Source organism: Balaenoptera musculus, chromosome 11 (assembly GCF_009873245.2).
Source record: "Balaenoptera musculus isolate JJ_BM4_2016_0621 chromosome 11, mBalMus1.pri.v3, whole genome shotgun sequence".
NCBI lineage: Eukaryota > Metazoa > Chordata > Mammalia > Artiodactyla > Balaenopteridae > Balaenoptera > Balaenoptera musculus.
In genome coordinates this window covers 64,711,078-64,728,592 of record NC_045795.1, presented here as the reverse complement: position 1 = coordinate 64,728,592, position 17,515 = coordinate 64,711,078, and the positions used below count along the sequence as shown (strand labels likewise).

At 44.3% G+C, this 17,515-nt stretch overlaps 1 protein-coding gene across 1 annotated transcript in view; it reads left to right on the top strand.

The window, feature by feature from the left end:
• Positions 1-4,973, top strand: part of PRKAR2A (protein kinase cAMP-dependent type II regulatory subunit alpha) — a 78,587-nt gene extending 73,614 nt beyond the window's left edge. The window contains exons 10-11 of the mRNA XM_036868387.1: positions 221-362; positions 850-4,973. Of these exons, the coding sequence (XP_036724282.1) occupies positions 221-362; positions 850-983 (276 nt within the window). The 3' untranslated portion in view covers positions 984-4,973. The remainder of the gene's footprint in view (positions 1-220; positions 363-849) is intronic.
• Positions 4,974-17,515: the final 12,542 nt, after the last annotated feature.

Genomic DNA, 17,515 nt, shown 5'->3' with positions numbered 1-17,515 from the left:
ATATATACACCTTACCTCTTGGTAAAAGCCAACTCATTTGGTTAAACCAGGCCACTGAGATTAGCCCATGCAGTTTACATGGTACAGTTAGAGTCTCTGCAACATGAATTTCTAAGTAATTGTGTTAAGTGTACTGAAAAGGGAATGTAAGTGTGTGCAACTGGACGTGCCTAGTTGTGATTCTGGAATCAACCCCGGTCATATTCTCTACCTGCTCTAGACTAAAGCAAACAAGGATGGTGGGAACCAGGAGGTCGAGATTGCCCGCTGCCATAAGGGGCAGTACTTTGGAGAGCTTGCACTGGTCACCAACAAACCCAGAGCTGCTTCGGCTTATGCAGTGGGAGATGTGAAATGCTTAGGTAAGAAAAATTCTATATGCATTAGTGTTTTTTTTTTTCTAACATGCAGTATTTTTTTCCCATCAGCAAGCCTTGACTTACTCTGTCAGCTCTCACTCACATCTAGGCTTGAACAGTTTGTGTGACCAACCAGAAATGAGTGCATGTGTTCCTTTAGCAAACATTTTTGAGCACTGACAATAGCCTATGAACAGGCGTATAGACCTCCTGGCTGTGTGGAAAGAGCAGTGATGGAGACAGGTGTCCAGGGCTGTGTGGGAACAGAGGGAATGAGTGCTGCTGCACTCTGCAAAGTCTCAAACTTAGATGACATAGTCCTGCTGTGTTCACATAGAAACATCCCTTCTTTTTCCAAGTGTCCAGTATCCAATAGTCCAGTTCCTACAACGTGAATGGATATGTTTAAGAAAAGGTTTGCATGAGGGAAATGACTGAATTATTGGTGTAGAGAACTTATTCTCTCCCTCACCTCTTTTTAACAATGCAGTTATGGATGTACAAGCATTTGAGAGGCTTCTGGGGCCCTGCATGGACATCATGAAGAGGAACATCTCACACTACGAGGAACAGCTGGTGAAGATGTTCGGCTCCAGCATGGATCTGATAGATCCTGGGCAGTAGGTGTGCCACACCCCAGAGCCTTCTCAGTGTGACCCCAAAACCTTCTGGTCAGCCACAGAACACAAACAGAAAATGTGACAGAACTGTTCCTGCTGTTGCCGCCACCACTGCCATTGCTATGGCTGTGGGCGTTTAGAAAACTTGGAAGTCAGCACTAAAGGATGGGTAGAGGTTCAACCCACACCTCCACTTTGCTTCTGAAAGCCCATTATTAGACCACTTGTAATGATTACTCCAACCCAGTTTTCACATCTTTGGTTCAAAATGGCATGTCTCTCCAACAAGTTAAGTGCCTGATACAAAGTCCAAAGTGTAAACATCTTCCTTTCCTCTCTTGCTGCTACTGTTGCTTTTGGAAGTTACCACAGGTTGGCACAAACCTGTTGTATTACTGTAGACACCCTCCCCCAACCTTTTATAGCCTTCCGTTTCCTCATTTGTCCTTTGAGAAAGTCCACAACTGTAGCCTTTGGTTTTACCATCAAAAATGGTGGCAGATGTGATGGAGGTCTGTGGTCCTGTGGCGTTGTACTGTCTGCTGACAGTGACACACATGACAGCTGTCCCCAAACTCTCAGTGATGCTTAGGGAAAGGGCCTGCCCAGGGCCCAGCAGGTCAGCACCCCAAAGCACACTGATCAGACATCGGAACCCACGTTAGAGCAGAAAATTTGAGTTTAGCACATTTTACAGGTAGCAGAGAGCCAGGAAAGGTTTTCTGGGTTGGGGGCGGGGGTGTTTTATTTTGTTTTAGTAGATTTTGTTTTGTTTAATCTCTGTGCAGTTTGCATGAGTGAATTGCTGTCCATTTATAAGGAGCTGGGGTCTGGGAGTGCCATGACTGTATCTGATCTAAATACTTTCCTGGGCAACTCCTGCCCATCTCTTATTACCAGTTGCTCTTACTGACTGATGGCAGTGTGCTGGCGAAGAGAGACCTTTCCCTCTACACCAGAGTTGTTATGTAGCTTTGCTTGTTGAACCATCAATTTTTAAACTCTTTAAAGAAGAAGCAGCTATTTTTTTGAAAAAAAAAAAACAACTCTCTATTTAGAGAATTCCCCTGGACATATTCATATATATCAGTTTGTCAGCTGACTCAGGCATTCATCTTAAAGATCAGCTCTTTTTGTTAGCTTTTTTAAATCAGCATCATTTACAATTTCATAGAATTACTGCAAAGACCTTTCTAATTAAGATGTTGGGATATTTAGGGTTCCAGTTGTTAATCTCAGAGGAAAGTAATTTAGCTTGTATTTTAAAACTTTTTAAACCTTTTGATTATATCAGGTAGAATTCTAATGAATTATTGTAATTAACTAGATATATTTCAGAATGAAATTTTTTTTCTTCAGAATAACCTAGAATCAGATGCTACAAAAGATCCTAAGAGCAGTATGAAATTTACCTAAAGATAAATTTGGATGTCATAGCCAAGTTTATATTAAATCAAGAGGCCCTTTCCAATATGAATTTTTTTAACTTGTATATCTCAATAAATCCCTAAGTGATTACATGCTGGGGCTTGAGTCATTCCTGTTGTAGACAGTGATGGAGACCATATGGTCACCTTCCATTGTCCTCCTAAGCCAGGCTGTCTGCTTTTGCCATGAACAGTATGGTCAAGAGATTTTCAGAGTGGTGACCCATCACAACCTTGGTCAATTCTCCCTTTTTCTTGTGCTCCATGAAGTGAAAGCAGAAGGACTCTTTCAGACTGCCCTAGGTAGCCTGCCTTGCAGCTCTCAGAATTGTGAAACATTGTAACTAATACTCCAAAACAGGCAGCTAGCACTGGGAAAGCCTGTGTGGTTTTTCCCATGGTTTTCTGAGGTTCTTATTTTCTATGGTGTTGCTTTATTATCAAATATAAATTACGAAAGCAGATATTGCACTTTAGCAGACAAGAACCATACCTGTTTCTTACACAGGTAACAGGTACATTCAACTTCAGGAGTGACACAGAGGTGTAGCCCCAGACTGTGTAAGGACTCTGTTTAAACACTGAGCGGGGGAACTTCCCTGGTGGTCCAGTGGATAAGACTCCCCGCTCCCAGTACAGGGAACCCGGGTTCAATCCCTGGTCAGGGAACTAGATCCCACATGCATGCCACAACTAAGAGTTTGCATTCTGCAACTAAGGAGCTGGCGAGCCACAACTAAGGAGCCTGCCTGCCTCAACTAAGACCCAGCGCAACCAAATAAAATAAATAAATATTTTTAAAACAAAAATAAAAATAAATAAATAAACAAACAGAGTGGATGCTCCCTTACACCCCGCATGCCAGCATTAGTTAGGGCCAGCTGTGAACTCCGAGCCAGTCACTCGCGCAGGCTGCTAGGGATGGGACTTCCCACCTTGCCCTCTTTCACATCCCAGTTCAATCTTCCCCTTCATAGAAGCCTCTTTGACACCCCGAACTTACTGATGCTTTCTGTTTTACAAAGTAGAATTCATCAGGTTTAAGTCTTCCTGCTCTAACTGCGGATTGACATAGGGATTATCAGTCCAGACCCTCACTGCATATAGGGCCCCTTGAGGGTCTGACTTGAGGAAGGGAGACTTTACAGGGACCAATGTGAGTGAAAAGGACACAGCCATTACCAAGGTGCCAGGAGTCTGACAGTGTTGCAATTCTCTTTACAGCATGAGGAATCGAAGGTGGCAGACCAAGTTCAACTCAGGACTCTGGTGTCCACATTGTGCTGGGCAAGCCCTGCACTGAGAGTTGAGCCTCACAGGGAGGAGCATGTGTTGGGAAGAGGTCTTTTTGATAATTGTTTTATACTGTCCTCTTCTATGATGGGTTCGAGCTTCATGATCTCTTTTCTGGCTTTGCTATTGATTTTGCATGGTGGAGAATGTACCTGAGAGCCTTGAGGTTCAACCTGCAGTATTATTCTTCCTGCTGGCCCCAGTTTATCACACCCCCCTTTCTTCTTTTGGTTGTATTCTCTGAAGGAAGGGTTCATCTGCTCTGTCCTCTTAGTCCATAGTCCTTATATATAAATATGTTATGTATAATTGCAGTAGATTCTCAGAAATCAGGGTGGAGCTTTTTCTTTGAACAGTTTAATGAGCGAATTCAGCAGCAAAGTGTCAAGAAATTATTCTCCAGCCAGGAGAGGTCATGTTCATCCTCTTATTGCCCAGACTCTCTAGTCACAACGGTACAGTAGTCAGTGAGAGGTGCCACTGGCACCCAACAGTCCCTGGACACACAGCATTTCCATGTCCTGTCACAGTGTACAAACAATTCTCTCATTTAGGAAAATTGAATGAGCATTTTTGCACAGAGAAAAAGGAAAAAGACCCATGAATGTCTTCTTCTATATTTTGTTTTCAGTTGGCTAATGTTGAATTTTTTGTTCTTGACATGCACTTGTAAACCAATCTTGCCAAGATACAAGTTGTTTTGGTTTTTCACTACAATTACCTCTTGTTCCTCCTGTCCTGACTGCTGACGTTCCTCAATGATTCTAATGTCTATTTTATGGGAAGCAGCCTTCCCATGGGTTTCCTTTTACACACTGCAGGGCTATCTTTATACTTCTAAAAAAAGGAGAAAACTGTCACTAAACTCATGGGGGATTTGCAGAAAACCATTTAGCCCACCTTGAGCAAAAGGTAGATTCCTCATTGTTTTCCTAAGCTCACTGTAATAAAAGAAATCTAATTCAGCATTATTGTGCTACCTCAAAGGTAAAAATGTTTTAAGGTGTTTTTGGTCCTGAGTTCTACACATAGTGTTTGAAATGTCTTTCAGTTGGAATTATTTTTAAATCATTGGGGAGAATCTTATTTTAACCTGTTTTACACTTGTATTTTAATCTCAGAAGAATAAGTGATTAGAAGGTGATCAATTCTTGCTCTGTAGTATTGAACATATTAAATCATTGTTTTCCATAAACAAGGTTGGGTTTTTTAAAAGGAAACTCTAGGGCTCAGCTTTGCTCTTGGTTAATAAAGGCTGACAAATCATATCTGAATTTTTGGTGCAGCCTTGTGTTGTGTGTTTGTCCTCATTTCAGGGTTCTAGGCTGTCACAGCATTCATCTAGCAGGTACATTATTGAGATTGGGGTGTGAGCTCTTAAAAATTAGAGAGGAGGCCTGGACATATATATTAGGGTTCTCCAGAGAAACAGAACCAATAGCGTGTATGTGTGAGGTGTGTGTGTGTATATATAAAGAGATTTATGGGAATTCCCTGGCAGTCCAGTGGTTAGGACTTGGCGCTTTCACTGCCATGTCCGCAGGTTCAATCCCTGGTCAGGGAACTAAGATCCCACAAGCCGCACAGCACAGCCAAAAAAAAAAAAAAAAAAGAGATTTACTATAACGAATTGGCTCACACAGTTATGTAAGTCCCAAGATATGAAGGGCGAGTTGGCAAGCTGTAGACCTAGGAAAGCTGATGGTTTAATTCCAGTCTGAGTCTGAAGACCTGAGAACCAGGAGAGCCAATAGCATATTTCCCACCCAAAGGCTGGCAGGCTTAAGACCCAGGAAGAGGTAATGTCCCAGTTTGAAGGCAGTCAGGCAGGATAATTCTCTCTTACTTGGGAGAGTCAGGCTTTTTGTTCTATTCAGACCTTCAACTGATTGGATGAGGCCTGCCCACATTAGGGAGGGCAATCTGCTTTACTCAGTCCACTGATTTAAATGTTACTCTCATCCAAAACCACCTTTTCAGAAACTCTCAGAACAATGTTTGACCAAATATCTGGGCACCCCACGGCCCGTAAGTTGACACATAAAATTAACCATGACAGCATGGTATTTGAATTGTTTGGGGATGGTGTACAAGGGCATCCAATATATCCCTTGCTGGGGAAGATACACTCACCATTGAAGCCCAGCAGAAAACATCTCCTGTCTGACAATTATTTCCTTCTCTGTAACATGGCTATAACCAGAACTAGCAATGACTCTGCGATAGCCCGCTGTATTTATAGTATGTTTCCCAGTGACCAAAGGAAGCTCATTCTATAACAAAATCATGTTCCACTTTGATCTTGCCTTCACCTGGCAGTACAAAAGGGCCAAGTAATAAGTGAATATAAAAAATACCCACCTGGGGCCCAAGAAACTGCTAGTTGAACCCTCAAAGCCAAATTGACCTTGTTTCAAGGCTTTAAAAATTAAATAGTTTGGCCTTTGTGGTTTTGGTGGTGGTATTGCTATGAACAATTAGGAAGTGCCAGGACTATGACAAGATCATATGGTCCACAGTCTCAGCCTTGAAGAGTAAATATCATAGGAGGACTTTGCTTTCTATGTATGTTCTAACAGGAAGCTAGAAATCTGTGCCATCAAAATTACCTGAATATTGGGACTTCACTGGCTGTCCAGTGGTTAAGACTCTGCACTTCCACTGCAGGGGGCATGGATTCCATCCCTGGTTGGAGAACTAAGATCTTGCATGCCGCATGGTGCGGCCAAAAGTTAAAAAAAAAAAAAATTTACCTGAATATATCCTTAGCAATCTTAGTGCATCAATTTTATAGCAACAGAATTAAAACAGTATTACTTATAATGTGATTAAGGAAGTTGGGGTTGTTTCACAAGACATTCATGTTAAATATGAATTTTGCTTCCTTTACCCATCCTCTCTACAGACAAATGCCTTATCACAGATGATGGCCAGTGAGTGATACATACTGTTACCTGATTGGGGAAATGCAGAGTGTCAACCAGGAACATATTAAATAATCAGTTGTGAATTCAGATGAGATGAGTATTATCTAAGTTCTGAATTAGAATGTCAGAAATTAGGTCTGACTCAGCTCATTTGTTCATTGAACAAAATCTTGATTACCTGCTGTGGCCATTCCTGACACTGTTTAAATCCCAGGAATTATCAAGAGTAATGACGCTGGGGTCCGAAGGGCATTCCTGGACCTTTCCTCCAGTGCTATGGAGCTTATCCTCATGTTTCTGGACTCACATAGACAGCAGCCCCAGTCTCCTATTTCAAGGATGATCATGCTTCCAGTGCCTGTTGTTGCCCTTGGTCATGCTGCTTTTCTCTATATGACTCCCATTGCCTCTTCTTAAAGTGAGTAGTTTGGACACACAAGCATGCAATGTTCCTCACTGCTTTAGCTTGCATCACATAATTATGGTTACAGAAGCACCTAGGAAGCTGTCAAAAGAGAAAGACTAGATTTAAGATTTTAAGGAAAGCTCCCTCCAGGTAAGGACATCTCAGAAATTGTCATCTTCATGCTAGTCATCCTAAATATCAAGATTAAGTTTGGCTGGATATGCCTTTCTGGCCTAGGTTGCCTTCTGTGATGATGTGCTAAGTATCAGATTTTGTGGGACGTGTCTCTTTTGTGTGACATTTCCACCCCTTCCTCTTTGACTCCTTCCCAAATAGAATCCTTGATCCTGTGGGCACTTCTCTCTATTCTATGTCTTTAAGTGCACAGAGTCAAGCAATGCCCAGCCCATTTGAAGACTACAGGGCAGAAGGCTGACCAGACTGGAATATGAAACCACAGGGGGACTGGGAGCTACCCCAGACACTAGGAAAGCCAGCAGGACCTGACTTCACTAATCAGTCCATCCTGACAGGCAGAAGAATGGGTATTTGCCAGTCAGCTCTTGGGGAAGAGCTGTTGAAACAGATAGTACCAGCCAAATCTCTATGGCCCTTCCTCCCTCTGCAGAATTGCACTGAGGCAAGGGTCAAAAGCCACTGTATATGCTGCTGAAAGCTAGGATCCAGCAATCTCCTCTCTGGCTAGGCCCTCCAACCCCCAGAAAGAGGAGGCAGAGGTGTGCAGGTGTGGTTCTTTTTTTTCCTAGCAAACAAGTAAAAAGGAAGAGCTAAAGTCTAGACCCACCAGATGAGCAGACCAGCACTTTCCAGCATAATATTCAAGCATAGTTAAACTGGACATTTTTATTCTGAAAATGAAAGGCCTGGGCGTCAAGGGACACCTACAGTACACATTCCCATACCTGCCATGAGCCCATCCCAGGCAGCTGAAGAAGCAAGGGACCTGAAGCTAAGTCTTAGGCCTGTAGGACAGGCGGGGAAGAGACCTTTGAGGCAGTTGTGCATTAGTCCCAGGCAAGTGAGAATCCTTCATGGGCCACCTTGGACCACTGGCATCCTGTCTCAGAGCTGTGCAGCCAGCCCCATGCCTGGGGTGAGAAATAGGGCCATGCATGGGCTCAAATGCCCCCAGGAATCGGCCTGGACCTCCAAATGAGGGGCTCTTCCCTCTGGCAGCTCTGGAAGCCATAGCACTTTCCCAACCAGGATGGAGCTGGGGGACAGAGGGTATATGACCCCCAGACCTCCAACTCGGGCACTGCTTCTACCTCAGAACTCAAGATGGTTCCACCAGGCTGGCAGCACCTGCCTGAGGCGAGTCAGACGAGGATGAGTTGGAGTTCTCATCTAGGGCCTTCACTTGCTCCACTGTGAAGAAAGAGGTAGGCTTATGGGAAGGCATCCACCCCCACTGCCCTTGGCTTTGCCCAGAGGCATTGGCCCAGGAGGATTCCAGCCTTGCCTCTCACATGCCTGGGCTGGGCCAAGGCCCAACTACAGTAGGTGGCTGGGGCCCAGTGGCTGGTGTGGTCTCTCCCATTGTGCTCACTTTAAGCTGGGCATCTCGGGCTCACAGAAAAAGCAGCCCCTACTCTCTGACAGAGCTGGCCTGATGACTGAAAACTAGGGTGGGTTATCCTAGTACCTGATAAATGGATGAAACTATTTTATAACATAAGAGGGCTAGCCTCACATCTGGGACCTGGTCGAAGGGCCAGGTTTACAACATGCAAGTGAAGGTACATTAAAAGTGCAGGTGTAGGGCCTGCTGAGACCAGGCTGGCCTCCAACACAATGGGAATTTTTCCGAGTGCCTCTCTAGAGTCTTCAATCCCCACATGTGCTGGTAACAAGGGTGTATGTGTCGAGGATGGGCTGGGAATCACCTCCACTCTGGACCTGTGGAATCATTTTCTTGGTAATTTTGCTGCCTTTTGTTCTGGAAAAAAAAAATTCTTAGGAATGATTTGCAGCCAGCCCCTCCCCACATGGACCAGTCCCAGGCCTGGCTGGGGGTTGGGGGAACATCTGGGATTTGAGTCCCTCCCCTGCCCAGGTGAGAACATCATGTTCCCTACTCAGAGATGCATATCCAACCCTTGAGTGCTGGGGGCCCTGGGAGGACTCCAGGCTGGAGAGGGTGGGGTTGAGTGAGAATGGCCAGCTCTGTTTGAGAAACAGGAAGGGAAAGGAATTCCGAGAGATGTCTGATCCCAGAACAACTCTATGTACCCCCATCCCCACCGCTCCCCAGGCCCAGGCCCTAGCAGATAGGAGCGCTACCTCAATTCCAGCCCCGGGCCAGGGCTGTGTGGAAGGGACAAGGTGCCACAGGGGAGCCACAGCTGTTCACACACATAAATCAGGCTCCCCAACTGCAGTCTCCTCAACCTCCTGGTCCAACTCTCATCCCCTCTACCTTTGGATGACCTCTTTCACCCTGGCCCATTCCTGCCTGGGGCCTGGTTACATCTCTGATCAGCACCTCCCTGCCATCCTTCACCTCCAGGCCCCTTGCACTGCTTGCTGCCCAGCCCTGTCCTCTAACCTCTTGCATCCCTGCTCACCCTCCCCCAGCAATGGCCTCACCTTGATTTTAGGGAAAAAACAGAAGCGATGGGTCAGAAGCTCAGGGCTCCTCCTCTGTCCCCCATGTCCTCCTCTAGCTCCTGCCCCACTGTTCTCCCTTCACAGCAAAAGCCTTAAGACTTGCCTGCAGTTGCCTCCTCACCTCCCATTTGTCACAGCGCAACCCTGCCCTCCCGAGTGGCTAACACGAGCAGACAGGGCTGATGCACAGATGAGGGCAGAGCTGGCTCTCTGGAGTCTCAGCCGAATTCACCATGGCGAACTTCTCCCTCCTGCTTCAAGAACCACCTTCTCGGAATTCCCTGGCGGTCCAGTGGTTAGGACTCCGCGATTCCATTGCAGGGGGCACAGGTTCGATCCCTGGTAGGGGAACTAAGATCCCGCAAGCCAAGCAGCACTGCTGAAAACAAACAAAAAAACACACCACCTTCTCAGGAGCATCCAGTTCTCCTGGTTTTTTTCCAACCTCCATTGCCAGGTTTTACCGAGGCTAGAGTTAAATGTTGAAGCAACCCAGGGCTCCACTCTGTGTTTTCCTCTCTCCCTCCCTGGGAGGTTTTGTCAGGGACAGCCTGGATTGGGTTGTTATCTCCATGCTGCTCACTCCAGATTTATACCTCCATCTGGGACACTCCACTGAGCCTAGTGTCCAGTAGTCCCAGGCCAGGGTCCCTCTCCTGTCTCTTCACTCTACCCACTAGGAACTTTCTGCAATGTTTGCTTTTCTTTCCTTTAATTTTTAAATTAAAAAAAATTTTAAGTGTGGAATATACCAAGGATGCATAAAACATAAAACAAGAACATTCCGCTCACTGGTTTCTCATAGGCCCAACACTCACAAAGTACAGCCCAGATGAAGAACACTGTCAGGTCCCTGCAGCCCCTTGGGGCACACCAGTCATTCCTCCCTGCTCTATCCTGAGTTTTAAGGTAAGGTGGTCATAACTTTCTTGATTGTTTTTATCACCTAAACATACCTCTCTAAAGAATCACTTTCCAGGACTTCCCTGGATGTCTAGTGGTTAGGACTCAGTGCTTTCACTGCTGTGGCCCTTGGTTCAATCCCTGGTCGGGGAACTAAGATCCGCAAGCCACTCAGCATGGCCAAAAAAAAAGAAAAAATCACTTTCCTCGTATGGTGAAATATATACCTATAATTAAATGCATAAGGGAGAACCCATCCTAACTTCTAGTTTTTAACGCAGTCTTTTATCTTTTTCTCTCGTGCTTACCTCTGCCTCTCCCTTCTATCACCATCACTCTCTGGAACCCTTGGTTGCAAGAATATGTTGCCTATATTTCTCCTTGTTTATATAATCATATATATATATGCACACTATACATATATACACACATTTACACAGAGTGGTTTGTCTTTGGTTTACATATTTAGATCATTTTGTATACACTTTTCTGCATCTTACCTTTCTCACTCATCCTAATTTTGTGGCAGGCCCTCCAATTCAAGTGGTATTATTTATTCCAATTCCTTCTTTTTGATGGTGACTTAAAACGGGTCCACACACTTTCTGATACTTCTCTTACAAAACGTGGAGTCTAATTTCCCTCTCCTTGGATATAGCCTGGCCTTAATGACTTTGATTCTAATGAATAGAATCAGGCAGAAATGACTCTGTGACTTCTGAGTCTAGGTTAGAAAGATTATACAGCTTCCACCTGTTTTGCTCTCTCTTGGGACAATCACCCTTGGAAACTAACCACCATGTTGTGAGGAAGCCCAGGGCACATGGAGAGGCCACGTGTGGGTGTTCCTGGGCGGTCCAGTGCTTAGGCCTTGGCGCTCTCACTGCTGAGGGCGGCGCGGCCAGAAAAAAAAAAAAGAAAAAAGAAAAGTCTTAGCTGACAGCCAAAATCAGACACCAGAATTCAAGTGAGGAGCCTTCCGATGATTCCAGCCCTAGCTTTTCAGCAGCCCAGACTGATGCAGCAGAGAAGAGCAGTCTCCACTGAATTCTTCACAAAGGTCAGATTTGTGAGCAAAATAAATGTTGCTATTTTAAGCCACTAAATTTGGGTAATTTGTTACACAGTATAGTAACCAGAACAATATGGAGGTACCAAAATGTCACCAACTGTGCTTTTGTGAATGGGCCATCACTTTGCAAATATTTTCCACTACACCTATTTCTATAAGTGAGAATCCCAAGATTGGGATTATAGGGTCCAAAAGCATATGCTTTTTTTTTTGATGTGGAAAAGTCTTTATTGAATTTGTTACAATATTGCTTCTGTTTTATGTTTTGTTTTTTTGGCCCTGAGGCATGTGGGATATCAGCTCCCCAACCAGGGATGGAATCCACACCCCCTGCATTGGAAGGCAAAGTCTTAACCACTGGACCACCAGGGAAGTCCCACATATGTATTTTTATTTTAGTGGAGTTTGTCAAATTGCTTTCCAAAAAGGCTATAACTGATCTTACCTTTGTCAACAGTGTTTGGACAAATCCTTTTCCTCACATCCCTGAAAGCCAGAGGTGGTGTAGCTCTTTTTAACTTTTGCTAGTCTACTAAATATAAAGTGACTTATTCTCATTGTTACTCTTTAAAAAAAAAAAAAAAGACTTTCATGCCGCAACTAAGGAGTAGGCGAGCCGCAACTAAGGAGCCCCTCTGCTGCAACTAAGACCCAGCAGGACCAAATTAATTAATTAATTAATTAATTAATTTTTAAAAATAGACTTTTTTTTTTAGAGCAGTTTTAGGTTCATAGCAAAATTGAGTTCCCATATAGCTCCTTCCGCCACAACATACAGCTTCCCTCACCATCAACATCCTGCACTAGTGTGGTATGTTTGTTCCAATCAGTGAACCAATGTTAACACATCATCAACCAAAGTCCATAGTTTACATAGAGTTCATTCTTTGTGTTGTACATTCCATGGGTTTTGACAAATTCTAATAACATGTATCTACCATTATAGTATTATACAGTATAGTTTCACTGCCCTAAAAAAATCTCCTGTGCTCCACCTGTTTATCTCTCCCTCTCCCTCAAATGCCTGGCAACCACTGCTCTTTTTACTCTCTCCATAGTTTTGCCATTGTTACATTTTTCACTTTGATTTGCCTTCCTTGCTTTCTGATGAGTTTGAACATCTTTTCAGGTTGTGAGATTTTGTTGGTTGCCTCCCAATAGCTTTTTCTCCTTCATCTTTGCTAACAAATCTGGATTTTTTCCAGGGTGGCAAGTGTCCAGTCTCAAGTGATTCCCTGACTCCATTCCCTGAACTCTCAGCCTCCTTGCACCTACGGGTGGCCACAAATGACCCAGTTTTAGTCACTGAGAAATAAATATAAGTCTGCTAGGGATTTCCCTGGTGGCGCAGTGGTTAAGAATCTGCCTGCCAATGCAGGGGACACAGGTTCGAGCCCTGGTCCGGGAAGATCCCACATGCCGCGGAGCAACTAAGCCCGTGCGCCACAACTACTGAAGCCCATGCTCCGCAACAGGAGAAGCCACTGCAATGAGAAGCCCACGCACCGCAACAGAGTAGCCCCGCTTGCAGCAACTAGAGAAAGCCCATGGGCAGCAACAAAGACCCAACACAGCCAAAAGTAAATTAATTAATTAATTAATTTAAAAAATAAAAAATAACAAATATAAGTCTGCTGGGAGTTCTGGGGAGGTGTTTGCTTACCTGATAAAGGGGAAAGATATGGCTGGTGCCAACAGCAGGATTTCCTCCTGCTTTGAATACTAATGTGATGTCTGGAGAGACAGTAACTACCTAGCAAAGCTGGGCCCACAAGCATGAAGACAAAAGGTAGCATGCGAAGGATGATGGTGGAAGGGTCAAAAACACCCTGGGTTATATGCTGCAGAAATGAATGGTTTGTGTCCACGAAAAGACACGTGAAGAAACATCTATGGAAACTATATTCATGCTAGCCAAAATCTGGAATCAGTCTAGATGGCTATCAACAGTAGAACAGATGGATAATTTGTGGTATAGTCATGTAATGGAATACTAGATAGACACAAAAGAGATAAGACTATAGCAATACACAATAATATGGATGAAACTCATAGACACAACATTGAATAAAAAAGCCAGACACCAAAAAAGTACATATTGTATAATTCAATACATATGAAATTTTAAATGTGCAAAATTTATCTATGGTAACGGAAGTCAGAATAGTGGTTACCTCTGCAGGAGAAGTAGTAGCTAGGAGGGCAGAAGGTTACCTTCAGAGTGGGGTGGTTAACCTTGGGTGAGGTGGCTGCCTTCTGCCAAGGACCATTTTCAGAGGGAGACAGCTGAGGGCTGAGATCTGGACCACATACCATATCATGAATTTAGTATGTCTTTCCACTTGTTCATATCTTATCCTTTAGTAATATTCTATAGGTTTCATGTCCTTTAATAAGATTTTTTTTTACGACTTATTTTTTATTTATTTTTGGCTGCGTGGGATCTTAGTAGCAGCACGCGGGATCTTTGTTGAGGCATGTGACATCTTTCCTTGCGGCGCACAGGCTTCTCTCTAGTTGTGGCGGGCAGTTTTCTCTTCTCTAGTTGTGGCGTGTGGGCTCCAGGGCGGGTGGGCTCTGTAGTTTGTGGCACGCAGGCTCTCCAGTTGAGGTTCAGGAGCTCAGTAGTTGTGGCGCGGGGGCTTAGTTGCCCTGGGGCATGTGGGATCTTAGTTCCCTGACAGGGATCGAACCCGGGTCCCCTACATTGGAAGGCAGATTCTTTACCACTGGACCACCAGGGAAGTCCCCTTTAATAAGATTTTATAGGTTTCCCACCTATACATTTCCTATACTTTTCTTAATAATTTATTCCTAAATATTTTATAGTTATTGTAAATTGAATGTTTTTCTTGTTTTTATTTATTTCTAGAGGCTTATTTTTAGTAAATGCTATTATTTTAAATATATTTTTCTTGTATTTATCACCTTAAATTTTCTCTTATTAATTGTAGTAGTTTTCAAGAAAGTCCTTTGGATTTTCTAGATTTACAATCATGGCATTAACTAAAGAGATAGTGTGTACTCTCTTTCTTTCCAATATTTATAACATTTCATTTTCTTGCCTTGTTACATTTGCTAGAACTCTAAGCCAATGTGTAATAATAATAGTGTTAATGCCAATGTTGTCTAGTTCCTCATTAAAAAGAAAAAAGTTTTAGTACCTGGTGTATGTTGACTTATGATTATTTTATATTTCGTATCTTTTTCATAAATTGTGCCTTTGTTAGGTAGTGGTCCTCTTTATTTTGCTCAATGCCTGTCACCTTAAATCCTACCTTCTTTAATGTCACTGGCTACTCCTGCTCTCTTCTAGTTTGTGCTGGCCTGACCTCACTCTTTGCCAACTCCTTTATTTTCAGCCTTTTCTTTTCTTGTGGTTTCAAGTGTCTTTCTTATAAATAGTATGTGGCAGGGTTTTGTTTATCTAACCCAGTCTCTAGGTCTTTAAAGGGGGTTCAGGGTGTCCCTATTTAGTATGATAAATATGCTTGACTTTGCTCATTCCATAATTACTTTCTTATTTTTTTACTTGGTGGTTTCATCTTTTTATTCAGTTGAACTATTCGAAACTACCATTTTTATAGGTCAAAACAGTTGAATACTAGCAATTTCATACAGCTAACTTATAACTTTCCTTTCCTTTTCTCTCTCTTTTTTTTTTGGTCACACCTCGAAGCTTTCAGGATCTTAGTTCCCTGACCAGGGATTGCCTGAGGCCCCGGCAGTGAGAGCTCCGTGTCCTAACCAGTGGACCATCAGGGAATTCCCTCTCTCTTTTAAGAAGATGCCATTCATTTAATTTTTCTTTGGTAATTTGGAAATTCTAGTACTTTTCCATTCCATTAGTGGCTACCTTCCCTCTCCAGGTATGAGGACTGTCCCTTGGCTGGGCATAGGTAGCAGATAGTGTGCCTGTGTTAAGAGGGAGAGTTCGAGAACAGCTGGCTCTTCTTCCTTGGTAGATAACTTGTCTTATCCATCTGGGAGCTTGTCCAATGTCCTCTTTCTCCTTGAAGTTTAAGAATTTTACTATAGTCTTTCCCTTCCATACTGCCTGGGAATGTGGTCAATACCTCCTATATGCAAACACAGCATTTTCTTCATGTCGGGAACTCCTATTGTTTGCACATCAGGATTCCTGGATTTGGCCCCCAAATCTCTGGTCTGTTCCCTCATGCCTTTGTGCTCTGTGCATCTTTTCATTGAGCTCTGAGCTATTTCTTCCATTAGACCCAATCACAATCTTCATAATCGTCCACCATGCCAAAATTGTGCTTTCCTTGGGGTCTTTGCACTTGCTATGCTTTCTGCCAGGAATGATTTCTCTTAGATCTTTCCCTGATCAGTCATGCCTTTGGTTGATCTTAGCTCTGATGTCCACTTCTCAGATTCACCTTTCCTGCTGCCTTAGACATAAACACCATACTCTGTACATCAGCTTGGTTCCTTTCCTCCACTGTATTCACTCTGCCCATAATTAGTTATTTGCTGTATTCATCCTTCACACACTCCCCCATCCACTCCCCGCTGGATGGTAAGGACTCTGTAAATCATTTGAACTCTTGCTGTGTCCATTCTTGCCATGTACCCAGTGTCTAGCCCCAGTAAGCCCTCGCTAAGCACTTATGGAAGGAATGGAAGAGTGAATTAAGACTGGGACTGCCCCCAGGGAGACCTTGCCCTGTCCAGTTTCCTCCCCACCCATGGGAGCACTGGAATGGGAGATTGGGTGGGCAGAGGAAGGGGCAGTGCCTGTTTGTGAAGGCCTGAATGACTGGTGCCTGTTGGGCTTTTATTCTGTAGCTACAGCAGCCGCTGCAGGTCCTGAAGCCACAGACAGGGAACAGGAGCAGGAGCTGGGCCGGGTGTAATTCCACTGGGTGTGGGGGGCCTTCTTGGCCTGACCCAGGGCTAGCCTTGGTCTGGGGCACTCTCATCCTGCCACAACATCCCACTGCCCCATTTTATTTTATTTTATTTTTTTTATTTTTATTTTTTTTAGTATATATATTTTTAATTTTATAGCTACTTTATTTATTTATTTATTTATTTTTGGCTGTGTTGTGTCTTCGGTTCGTGTGAGGGCTTTCTCCAGTTGCGGCAAGCGGGGGCCACTCTTCATCGCAGTGCGGGGACCGCTCTTCATCGCGGTGCGCGGGCCTTTCACTATCGCGGCCCCTCCCGCCGCGGGGCACAGGCTCCAGACGCACAGGCTCAGCAGTTGTGGCCCACGGGCCCAGCCGCTCCGCGGCATGTGGGATCCTCCCAGACCAGGGCTCGAACCCGTGTCCCCTGCATTAGCAGGCAGATTCCCAACCACTGCGCCACCAGGGAAGCCCCCCATTTTATTTTTTATCACTTAATACCACATGGCATTCTTTTTATTTAGTCAGTCAACAGGTATTTCTGGAGCTTACTTGGTGTTTGAGATGGTCAGGATACATCCATGAGCAAAAGAAATTTCCACTTGAGACATGAGAGTGCACGGAGTGTGACACGTGAGAAACTTTAGGAGATGAGCAGTGCTTCTGGAGGTGAACAAAGGAGATGCAGGCAGAGAGGCAATGGGGAATAATGGAGCCCTTGCCAGCTCTGGCTTTTCTTTGGGGGAGTTGCTACTGCAGGGTTCCAAGCTGTGTATGAGAGGTTCTGACTCATGTATTCATAGGCTGATGTGTGGAGAACCGACTGAAGGTGGCAAGGGCAGCAGCAAAAGACTGGGATGTGGCTGTGACATTGTCCTGGGGAGAGATGGTGGTGGCTTGGACTAGGTGGAAGCCATGGACCTGCCAAGAAGTGGTCTCATTCTGGGTAGATGACGTGATGGAAACAACAGGACTTCCTGATGCATTGAATGTAAGTGGGAAAGAAAGT